Source organism: Ochotona curzoniae, unplaced genomic scaffold (assembly GCF_017591425.1).
Source record: "Ochotona curzoniae isolate NIBS_2020 unplaced genomic scaffold, NIBS_Ocur_1.0 contig_430, whole genome shotgun sequence".
NCBI classification, from domain to species: Eukaryota; Metazoa; Chordata; class Mammalia; order Lagomorpha; family Ochotonidae; genus Ochotona; species Ochotona curzoniae.
In genome coordinates this window covers 2,015,259-2,027,671 of record NW_024466219.1, presented here as the reverse complement: position 1 = coordinate 2,027,671, position 12,413 = coordinate 2,015,259, and the positions used below count along the sequence as shown (strand labels likewise).

The window sequence follows — 12,413 nt, the reverse complement described above, 5'->3', positions numbered from 1 at the left end:
CGTGGGGAACGCAGGCAGAAGGGAGGGCGGGCCACAGAGGCACACCAGGCACACAGGTGCCACACCAGGCACCTAAGCCTGCTGTGCGAAACACATGAAATTTGTTCCCTTTCTACAAATGTTATACTGTTTAAAATAAAAAATCAAATGAAATAAGGGAAATGTTCTAGAAATGGATGTACTTTTTAATAATGGACATTACAGCCACAGCCAAGGTGAAAGTTGAGACTGTCCGACTTATCTTAAATAGTAACAAATGAGGACGTGAGAACGTGTCTGTCCTGCTCCTTGTCTCGTAGCACACTTTCTCATGGAATTTGACTTTCTCACTTACTTTCAGTTGACCACCCTACACCAGTCTCTGGAGAGGGCCAGGTGACTACGGGACCCTGGTGGTAGATGCCAAGGGCGTGCTGTTCAGGCAGAGGGGAGAAGCACATCAGATCTACAGGAGCTGCACTAGCAGGCTGAGGAAATCCACTTCGTGGTGCTCCTGAGCCTGTTATGGGAATTGAACTCACAGCAACCCAACCTCCCCCTAGTCATCCCGACTACTGCCTATCTCTGTCACAACTCTTATGGCACTTAAAGACCCACAGACCCACAGGCCAGGGCCTTTGTCTGCAGGAGCAGGTCCCACTCACCCCAAACGTTGACGTTGTAGTTCTTTTCCGTTTTCCCAGCAACATTTGCAGCCTCACAAGTGTAGCGACCTGCGTCCGGAGCCTGAGCGTCTGCAAGCTGAAACACAGTCACGCATGGACACAGCCGTGGCACCTCGTGGGCTCACTATCGCTCCCTGGCTCTCTACCTTTCAGCTTGAAGATTTTCAAACCAATAAAAAGTAAAACTAACATGAATGGGATGCCTCAGTGTCCCAGAGGCAACACTTACCAGAGGTCAGCAACCTATTTCTCCGTGCGTGGTAAGATAAAGCGTGCTGTGTCACTTGACTGGCTAAAGGGGGTGGGGTGGGGTGAGGTGGGGTGTGTGTGAGTTCTGGACAGAGCACAGGTAAGTGGTGGTAACCAGCCACAGCTCTGTCTGTCCCTCCCTACAGCGGGACCTGCACCATGCTGGGGGCCGGGTTTGGGTCTTGGATTCCCTCAGCATCCCTGAAGTCATGACTGTCTCCGCTCCCTGACGTCTCTGCTTGCACAGCTTCCTCTTCTGTCACTCTGCCAGGGCTGCAGGGAGAATGTCACCTAATGATGCCTCTTGCCACGTCACTCCAGCGTTGTATCCTGTTCTTTACGCTCAGCCTCACTAGTGCAGCATGGTGACTGCCAAGGTCCCAGCCTCTAGCTCGAACCCTCGCTCCACGCACCACCCTCGTGGTGTAGGCTGCTTGGCTCCCACCCTTCCTATGCTCTGACCCCTCCTGCCCATGCCCACACTCCCCGCTTGCCACTGGAGAGGCTCTGATGAGCACAGGGCCTGCAGCAGCGATCCCTGGGTTTCCATCTGATTTCCGCCTCTTAACAATCGAGTGCTAATGATCTCTTTATCAGGTCATTGTGAGGATGCAATGGTCCCTGAGAATATTTTCTTGAAACAGTTTCTGTCTTGACCTCTTTCATGCAAAACTTAAAAAAAATATTACAAACTAACCAAATCAGTCCTAGAATGCATTTTGTCAAATGCTGTCAAAGTCAGCCAAGTTGAACGGGGTGATACTGAAACCACCATTAGGAACAAGAAGGGAATTGAGCACAGCCTTACCTTCAGCACACTTCCATTCGCAGAGATAGTGAGGCCTGGCTTCCTCAGCAGGGGGCGCCCATCTTTCAGCCACGTGAGAGTGGGTGGGGGGACAGCATCACTCCTGCAGAGCAGCTCCACGGCGTGGCTGACCAGCACGGAGATATTCTGCTCTTCCCCCACAATGTTTGGCGGAACTAAGTGAAAGAGGAGTTATCCATCAGGACGAAACAGGCCAGCATCACCCCCATCAACCACAGAAGCCGCACTAGGCTTTTCCACATGGGTACCACTCTCTTCCAATACAGCCCTGCTCCAGGCAGCTCAGAACCTGGTGTGGACATGTCGCTGGTGACTGCGTCCTTGCTGAACAGACACACTGCTCACTGATTCTCACTGGAAAACCTTCTGGAAGTTCTCACCAGATACCTTTTCAATGACTTCTACACTAGATGTTACTGTTTGAGACTTTCAAAGCAATAAGTCACTCAAGAAGTATTTTGGAGATAATATGGATGGAAAGCAAATGCACTTTCAATATTTGCAGCTTTCAAAAAACATACAGTTCAGTCTCAGGAACAAAATTTCTACTGGAATTGAAAGAGGAAATACAAATCACCCCGTCCCAGGTCACACTGGGAAACAGCAGCCCTAGCAGAGGACAAAGCTGGGACTCCGTGACTAACACTTCAGCACACTTTTTGGTTTTCCTTCTTGCCTTCCGGGGAATGCAGGGCACTTGGGACAAGTGGCAGAGTAAAGAACAAATGAGATCAGGGATCGCTGAGGTGACACAGCAGGCAGGCTTCCATCCGGGATGCAGGCAACCCAAGTGTGTGTGTGTGTCGCGTCCCAGCTGCTCTACTTCTGATCCAGCTCCCTGCCAGGATGCATGGGAAGGTGGCAGAGAAAGACCCAGCTGCTTGGGTCCCTATATCCATGTGGGAGATCCAGAGGAACTCTTAGATTCTGAGGCTGGACCCAGGGCTTTGGAAGAGGAGGGAGGACGCCCACTCCCTGGACCCTAGCCTCAGCCCACAGTCTGCATGTACTGGATGTGCTAAGCAAGATGCTGGAGTTGCCATGACAACCGAGGCGCAGGGAGCTTCCCTTCTGATTCTCTGCCCACCCCTAGGGAGTGGGAGGTTGTAGGCCACGCTCGCAAAGCAGGACAAGAAAGTCACCTGGATACCCTCATCAGCCCAGCCACCTGGGTCACCACTGCCCATCCCGGTGTTCCTAAACAAACCAAATAAAACCCCCTGAAGCCAATGTCCACTCCACTTCCTTACATCTTTGCAGGGCAGTGCTTTCCTATTGTCTGCTTCGAATAAAAATTCTGTTGCACTTGCTTCCTTTTAAAAAAATCTCAATACTAAGCTAAGGGGATAGAATCCATCAAGTGTTGCCAATAGATCCTGTCTCCAGCCTGTCATGGCCTCAGCCATTGCTGGCATTTTCTGCCTGCCTTCCTCTCTCTCTCTCTGCCTTTCAAACAAGTAATACCACTCTTTACAAAAGAATAATAAGAAGCCAGATCAGCGTCCAGGTGTGCATTGCACTCAGTTACACAAACAGAGGAGATGGGTTGCAATTCTATGAGATGGAGATCATTGCACCCAGGTTTGTCAGATGCTGATGTGTCCTTGGGGTAGTTCAAGGCCCCTCCTACGCTAGGGGCTATGAAAGCACACAGGAAAGCACCATTCATGTTGAAGGCTGAGGTACGGGCCCTGAGCCCTGCCAAGGAGGACATTGCTCCTCAGGTGCTTTTGATAAAACAAGTAAGAAAAATTCACTGTGAAATTGGGCCTGGTGGATCCAAAGGCCACTCCAGAAAAGCACTGAGAACTTCTTCGGCAAGTTCCCACCACATCCCGTGGGAGACTTTCCAATAGACAGTGTATTCCTTTTCACAAAGATCAAGCTGCATCCAAAGTGGCCTCTCAGGGTCACTGCCCAAGCTTTGGCAGGAATGGATTATTGTGGTACGGCCTATGGTGACAGTCCAGCAGTGCGGCGCTAGGAGTGTGACGTGACAGTGTACATGAGCGTAATGAATGCAGGAGTGTCCTGCAGCATCATGTCCCTGTCACCAGGAGGCCTCTTTGTGGCCACAACTGCTGGCAGGAAAGGGCAATGCGTGAAAAGCCACCTTCGTGCGATGGACTTGTGCTAAAAGGAGCAGCACCGAGCATGGCTGCTGGGACAGACTGGGCTGCGGCAGGCACACTCACTCAGCGGGCAGTTCTGCACACAACACTCCAGACACCTGGCTCTCAAGGGGCTGAGCCGCGAGCTTCAGGCGACAGTAGGAGTGTTGCTGATGAGGGACCCTCGGTAAATGGCACACGAGGCTGCCGAGGACTCACGCTGCTGTACAGCTGAAAGAACGCACTATGAAGGCCACTTCCTAAGATCCCACGAGACAGACATATCCCAGATCTCAGCACAGGAAGCCCCAAATACAACAGGCAGCTTTACAGCCTGGGAACCTCTTTGGATGAATTTTATCTTACTGGGCAAGAGGTTACCATATTCATTTGAAAGCTAATCTAGACTATTATTTGTAGACTTTACACAAGCATGGCTTCTTTATGACTGCAGAAATAAAAGCCAGAAACAATTCAAGACTCTACAATGCTAATTTATTTGTAAATATTTTCCCTTCAATTACTTTTCTTTATAACTAAATGAGTTCAACCAAGTTCATAAGCGAACAAGATTTTAAAGGTTAGGGGAAAGCACACAAAACAGGATAGTATTTGTTCAAGGGACAAAAAAGGCAAATCTAAGTAAATCAAGAATATGCACTTGAAATGACACACACGCATCTGTTTTCCCTGCTCCGTCTGTCATATCCGCAAGCCTCCCTCCTGCTGGCCTCCTTATGGGCCATTCCTGCTTTCCCTGCTCCATCTGTCATACCTGCAAGCCCCACTCGTGCTGGCCTCCTTACAGGCCATTCCTGCTTTCCCTGCTCCGTCTGCCATACCTGCAAGCCCCACTCGTGCTGGCCTCCTTATGGGCCATTCCTGCTTTCCCTGCTCCGTCTGCCATACCTGCAAGCCCCACTCGTGCTGGCCTCCGTACAGGCCATTCCTGTTTTGCTGTGTGGCTCTGCAGTGCAGGAGGAGCTGTGTTCTCACCCAACTCTTCAACTACCCAAGTCAGAACGGCCACAGCTCTGCTTGTTGGCACACCAACCCGGCGTTAGAGAGAAGGCACCACTCGGACCCAGGCCCTGGAAAGACTGTCCCAGTGACTCAGGATACGGCAAAACATACTCTGAATTCTCCAGTAACTACTTCCTTGCTGTAATTCTCAAAACTTTGTTATAAAAAAAATTGTACAGGCCTGGAGCAATAACCTAGAACATTGCTAAAGTGGCTAAAGTTCTTGCCTTGCAAGTGCCAGGATCCCATATGGGTCCCAGTTCTAATTCCAGAGGCCCTACTTCCCATCCAGCTCCCTGCCTGTGGCCTGGGAAAGCAGTTGAGGACGGCCCAGAGCCTTGGGACCCTGCATCCACATGGGAGTCCTGGAAGAGGATTCTGGGTTCGGATTGGCACAGCTCCAGCCATTGCAGCCACTTGGGGAGTGAATCATTGGATGCAAAATTTTCCTATCTCTTCCCCATTCTGTATATTTGACTTTCCAATAAAAAAAATCTTTCTTAAGAAATCTACTTATTCCAAATGCAGAATGTGTGTGTGTGTGTGTGCGAGATAGAAATAGAGAGAGAGAGAAAGAGAGAAAGAGAGAAAGAGAGAAAAAGAGAAAGAGAGAAAGAGAGAGAGAGAGAGAGAGATTGAGAGAGAGAGAGAGAAAGTAGGTGGGGCGGGAGAGAAAGTCAAACACAGAGGGCACCCATTTTGCTTGTTAATCTTTCAAATGTCTCCACCAGCTGGGACTGGGTGGGGCCAGACCGGAGCCAAGAGCCTGTAACTCCATCCTGCCAGCCAAGGGCTGCTGCCTCCCAGGCTGCGTATCAACAGGAAGCTGGTACCAGACGCAGAGCTGGGACTCAAACCCAGGCCCTCCAATGCAGGATGCACGTGTTCTGTGCAAAACCTTCTGTCAGATTCACCACCGCCGTAACTGTGAGAAAAGCCATTCTATTCCCTGTCTCCTCCTCCACGCCACTAAGTCTAACTACAGCGCGCACAGCCCTTTGGGTTGGCACTGATGGTCTCCAACCCAACACGAGACTGCCAAGGACACCACCACAGACACACGTAGGAAGACAATGCCCAAAAATAACACTAACAGAATACAGATCAGAAAATGAAGTTAGAGTACAAGCGTTTTAATCTCATACTTCCTAGCTAGCTTGTTGGGCAGATACTTGAAATGTTAAACATATTCACATTCTCAAGCATACATATTTATCAGCAAGTCACTTCACTTTTATTCCAGAAGAAACATTCTTGTTTTCAGTCTAAAAAGCTGGAATGGAAGAACTTACCAGACAATGACAGCTTCTACTATCTCCCTGGTCCACCCCTGACCTGAGTGTGGAAATGCAGTGAGCCAACCCCAGATGTTCACACAGATAAAACATCCAGGCAATGGCAGCGTCCTAAATTGCCTCCTTGCTAATGACAGAGGAATCATGCTCAGAGGCACTGCTGCAAGCTGCTTCCCAGGCATTCACCAAGCACCATGCATACAGTCCAGCATCTGCAGACCAACTGGTCACCTCAGAAAGTCCAGCACATGCACAGGTCAACTGCAGCGGCCAGCAGAGAGGGAAGCATCATGTGGCCCTCGGCAGCAGGCCGAGGCCAAGTGTGCCTTTTTAACTCTGGTTTTTAACTCTGGTGCTATTCATGCAGTAACAAGATGTTTAATAACAGAACTCATTACACATACCACATGAGCTACCTGTCATCGTCACCTTTTATTTTTACAAACTTATGAAGTGCAATCAACATGATCCACATGGTTAGATGTTGCAAATAAATCCCACATGTCTCGTAAGAGTGAACTGTTTGGTATTGATTGGTCTGTTTCGTCTTAACAGACAGAAACTCATTAAAATGATATCCCTCAAGATGCCAGAGAAGAAAGAACTTAATTATTATAAGAAATAAGCAATGTAACACAAATAAGCACAGAATAAAATCTGAGTGAGCTCAAGATGTCCAGTATGCTGAGTTGGGAGGGACAGGTGTAAGACAGGGAGGTCCCGACGCCCTGCAATGGTGCAGCCAGCCCCTCCCTGTGTCCCACACTGCTGCCTTAGAAGCAAGAAAAACTGTGAGTATGGTCTAAACTTATGTTTAGCTTAACTTTTGCTTTTTAATACCTTTAACTCATAGACATACTGTAAGTCACAAAACACTGCTTGTCAATATAACTGAACAACCTAAACCATGGCTTTTAGACTAGATGAGGAGAATTTGAGCAGACACTCACTAAGCAAAGTGCCACCCACAGTCACATTCTTGCATACTCTGTAAACGCAACACCCTGCTGGGCTTCCTGCGGGTGTGGACAACACGAAGGCGTGAACAGAACAGCTCCCATGTTTGGCAGGGCCCGGAGAGCTTCCGGCTGCACAGCAGAGCCCCGCGGATGTCCCTACAACCACCTGAACGCAGTTCCATTCCCTTTGCAAGGACACCCGACCACCCCGCTAATTTTGTAATCTATTGATTACAATCATTGCTGTTTGCCCCTGCGAGATGGTTTTCACAGCCACTGTGTGCTTGGGAGTTAATGCTGCTGACAATGTCTTGGTGAACGAGCCTTTAACAATGTATGCTGTCCCGGATACTCTTATGGCCCTTTGGCTGGAAGAGCTCAAAAATGTCTGTACTAACATTGTAATACACGCTTTCAAACTAGCTTAGGGTTGTTGAGTCTATAGTTGTAGTGTGAATTTATATCTGTAGTTTTTCTGTTTCTGATCTTTTCCCCTCTGTAATATATTTTCTCTTCTAACTGTTAAGTTTTAGAATGAAAATTGTAATAGGAGTGTATTACTGGTTAATATGTGTTGTTTACTGAGGAATTCCTGGATGCAACATCAGATTTCACCATAATGCCCTGCCTTAAGGTGAAATAATTTGCAGAATTATCTTTGGAAGCACTCACTTGTCTATTGTAGAGTTGAAACCAAAATGGAGTAAACATGGCTCATCGTTAACTGCAATTCTTTTCACCATTATAACTCCTGCTTTACTTGCTTGGCTAACAAACTATGTGATCTTGGAGGCCTAATGGCCAACTAACGCCAATGGCCCCAATCCCCATAAACCAAGGCCCCAGACTTATTAACCCATAGATAATTCAAGATCGGGGTCTGGTTGTCACGGGTGGTGCCAAGGTTGGAGCCCAGATCTGAGGAGACCAGGCAGGGGCTGGCAAGCCGAAACAAGCAAGGAACACATAATCCTTCCTCACTCACCTGTTGTAAATTGCGCCCCCCTTGAAGCTGTGTCAAACTGCCCCTAACGAAAGCTTTGCAATTGTACTGCTAGGGACCTGCACTCTGTTGGCGAGTGGATGCAGCACCATGACGTAAAAGGTCTGTGCCAGAGTTTATTTATACAGACTGCTTCTGTATAAAGTGGGCAGCTTTCTCGTGTGGTCCATTATGATTCTGAAATTGTAGAAGTCCGTTTCTTTTCTTTATGCCTATTTCACTCACCCTTCTCGAGTTCTGAACTCGGCTGGAGCTGGCCTCTGGGAACACTCCATACATATGTACATCCTGGGTGTACTCATTTTAATTTCTTAGAATTTTAAGAACAGTATCAAAGAAGCCATGGACTTAAAAATCTTGTATGCCAAAGTAAATTAATGTCTTTATGCCATTTTTCAAAAATGTCTGAAGATCACTTGCACAGGCAGGGAGACAATCTGATTTGAAGAGATTCGTTCAGTGTTCTTGATGGTCAACCAGTCCATGAACCCAAAGATGTCAGTGTAAAGAGCTTCTGCAAGGTCTTACCATGTACTCGGAGGTCAATGTCCTTTTGGCTCTCGCCAGCAGCATTCACTGCCACACAGGTGTATTTTCCAGAGTCACTGACTTGTGCGCTAGCCAAGGCGAAGATGCGACCCCCAGAAAGAACCTGTGAACAAAAAGCTGAGTGACCAACAAGCCCCAGAAGCATCGTGTGCAGACAGAGCCCCGCTCTCACTTCCTGAGGCTAAGGGGTTACACAGAACCCCCTTCTCATCCTCTCAGCAGAACACGAGAGGAGAGACTCGAACTATCCAGTGGGAACTCACCGCTGGGAACACATCTCTCGGCATGGCATCAAGGAAATGCTAATTTTCACCTACACCGTCCACACAGAATGTCACTGGGACAAAGACGAAACATGAGGATGAGAGGAAGCTTACTGCCCTCACTTGTGTCGGGGTGAATGCGCAGGAAGCTAAGTTCAACAGCAAAGCAGCAGCCAGGTAAGTTCACGGAACCCGTCCCACAGACCCACTGGGCCTTCTAAGCACTGACTGTAACTCGGCATTTGTTATGGTCCCAAATTCTACAAGCAATAGGTTTTCAAAAATAGCTGAAAAGTTAGAAAATTAGGAGAACCTTTCTCAATAAAACCAAACCTTGTTAGATGTATATGCTTCCATACTTTAAACTTTCAGTCAATGTAAACACACCCAATTTTTTTCTAAATCTTAGATTTCATTAATCATGATATTCCCATTATATTTTCTACCACCTTCTTATTTGGTATTTTATTGGAGTATACATGCTCCATGCGATTCTCTGATTCTTTACTGCTGCCAAATATTTAAATATAAAGTCTACCAGGAGATTTTTTATTACTGCCAGGTATTTACATAGAATTTCTACCTGGTCGGTGTTGTTGCCAACGAGCACTTTTTCTGTGAGCTGTCACCTGTGGTGAGAGCAGGGAGGAGGAGGCAGGCAGCAAATAAACATCAAAGCAAGTGGTCCGAATGCACATGAGATAAAGGAGCTCTAGGAGCACTGGGCTTTTAGTCACCTGTTGAGAATCCCAATTACGTCTGTCCAGGGCACCCAGGAGCGCACATACGCATTTAAAAGACATCTGCTAGTGCTTGCTTTCCAGACATCTTCATCAGCTTGGTCTGCGTAGACTTTTTACACTGAATAATCCAGAAGTGACATGGGGTCGTTACCTGTATTCCATTAGCAAAGCTGGAGACAGGACTCCCATCCTTCAGCCAGGTCAGGCTCGGGGCAGGGATACCCCTGGCTTCACACTCCAGTCTCACCGGATCATTCACCACCACGGCTACCATACTGTGGCTGCCAGAAATTGACGGGGGCACTGGAAAAGAAACACCAAGTAAGACAAGGCACCCGGACCAGCGGGTGCTGCATGCCGGGTCTGCAGGTGGGTTCTGTTTGCTGGCTTGTTGGCATGGCTTTGGGCAGTTCTTTCTGCTGTAGTCACAGCAAGTATGAGCAGTCGCATTTACAGTTGAAGAAACGGAGTTCATGCTAGCTTGTTCAGGGCAACCAGCTGTTAATGTCAAGGTGAGACTTCTCCTTTCTGACTTCGAGGCTATGGCGGGTGTAAGTGTGTGCGTGTGTGTGCACACGTGTGGGTGCTGTGCGTGTCCGTCCCACTCTACTGCATCCATGGCAGATGTTAACTACCAATTCCTTTTTTAAAGCACCATGAAAGATAATAACAAGAAACATTTCTGTCATAGTTTGCAGGAGCATTAATGACTATTTGAGTAACTCATCTAAGCATGTACAACTTGAGCATCTGAACTGGAATCAGGAATAAAAAAGCTTGAGTTTGAGGAACCTGTGCTCCTTAAAAACGCTGAACAGTCTCACTAAGCTAAATCTTTCTGCTAGAATTTCACTAGTAATTTCTGAACATGGCTTGTCCCAGGCAGCTCTTACCGTGAACTTGCAGGTTATAAAACAGCTCTGTGGCGCCTGCTGAGTTGACGGCCACGCACTTGTACACTCCAGAGTCTGAGACCTGTGCACTCTCAATGTCGACCATCCGCCCCCGGTCCAAGATGGTGACGCTGGTGGTACCTGAGAGCAGGTGGTTGTCTTTGTACCATGTGATCACTGCAAGGGGCAGGGGAGAACAGCTTATACCATCTTATAATATCTTATAACAGCTTATACACTATTGATGTAAAAGAACTTACACGAATAACATACCAACAATAACATAACAAAACAAAGTGATAGTGTGTCATCAGAGTGATTATAAATTATAATCAATTTGGTCTAGCTTCATTAAGATACTTTTATAAGTTAAAAATACACTTTCCCACATAAATGTATGAAAATCATTTACATACAAAAATGTATAAAAATCATTATGAGTTTAGTGGCCACAATATGAGCAGCAGCACAATTAAGATTCACATAGGAGTATTTCTGTATCACATGGACAAATTATTTCATGCAATAAAAACTGGACTGTGTCACCTATCCAACGCTATGCTCTGCAAAGGTGTGCCCTCGCGGTATATGCTATGATTTTTCCCCCATCAGTATGTCATATCTTCTGCTCATGAGCAGACCCAGAGGCCCCAGACATCTGAAAAGGTTTGCACGTTACAGAATCCACAAACAAGCCCACCAGGCGAGGGGTGTCCGGCCGCCGAGCACTCCAGCCGCACAGCACTGTTCACCACCACGGTCTCGTTCAACATCCGTCCTGCCTCCTCCAGGCTGGGCGGCTCTGCAAGAGAAGCAGGCAGAGAACCACCGCTCGTGAGCAGGAGGTGCGACTTGGAGAGCCCTCAGTGGAAATCAAATTCTGCAGTTTTTCTGCCTTTCTTTCATCCATATACATATATTAATGTGTTTTACACATACATGTAAAACACATGTGAATTTCGTACACCTAACGCTAAGAGGTAGAATGAGAGAGCAGAGTAAGAGAAGACCTAAATGGTGAGTATGCATTCTTTCTTGCCTTGACACAGAGGACAGCAGCATAGGAAGCTCAGGTTAAGCCTTGTACTTCATTGCAGTCACCCTGGGCGACTCCTGATGACTGACCTGCCACGACCCTGCCAACAAGTCATCCACCCCGTCCGACCTCTCCCAGGGAGGGGGTCGGTGTCTCAAAACGTCTGCCTTCATCTTTAGATGTGCTATTTTAAATCACTTCGGACAAAGCAGAATACATTTCTGATCAGGATTTTTGTTTGAATTCAAAAATACAAATTTGTGAATTTATAAAATGACAGTTCCAATTTTAAATAATCGCTGAAAATGTTGCATTATTTCATGCACTTGGAATGCACGGATTCACAAAGCACAGTGAATAACAACCCGGAGCACGAATGCCAGTTGTTTGCAACAAAACCCGGAAAAGTGCGAGGGGAGCAGGATGGAAAATGATGTTGCAGAAATAAATGATATTTGAAGTTTACAGAAAAAAAAACCACATTTTAAAAATCTGCTATACTTGCTCTGGGCACTATAGATTCCAAGTCCAAACACAATGCAACAGTCTACCATTGGATTGGAAAGGAAGCAAGCAAGCAAATGACCAGAGGTGAGCGAGATGGCACAAATAAAAACAGCTTCATGGGCCCGGCGCGGTGGCGCAAGTGGTTAAAGGTCCTCGCCTTGCACGCCCGGGATCCCATATGGGCGCCGGTTCTAATCCCAGCAGCCCTGCTTCCCTTCCAGCTCCCTGCCTGTGGCCTGGGAAAGCAGTCGAGGACAGCCCAAAGCTTTGGGACCCTGCACCCTGTGG

At 47.5% G+C, this 12,413-nt stretch overlaps 1 protein-coding gene across 1 annotated transcript in view; it reads right to left on the bottom strand.

Annotated features, from left to right (window-relative positions):
* Positions 1-12,413, bottom strand: part of HMCN1 (hemicentin 1) — a 350,746-nt gene that overhangs the window by 123,200 nt on the left and 215,133 nt on the right. The window contains exons 37-42 of the mRNA XM_040985773.1: positions 11,283-11,384; positions 10,583-10,759; positions 9,841-9,992; positions 8,663-8,786; positions 1,723-1,898; positions 645-741 (exon numbers count right to left, since the gene is read on the bottom strand). Of these exons, the coding sequence (XP_040841707.1) occupies positions 645-741; positions 1,723-1,898; positions 8,663-8,786; positions 9,841-9,992; positions 10,583-10,759; positions 11,283-11,384 (828 nt within the window). The remainder of the gene's footprint in view (positions 1-644; positions 742-1,722; positions 1,899-8,662; positions 8,787-9,840; positions 9,993-10,582; positions 10,760-11,282; positions 11,385-12,413) is intronic.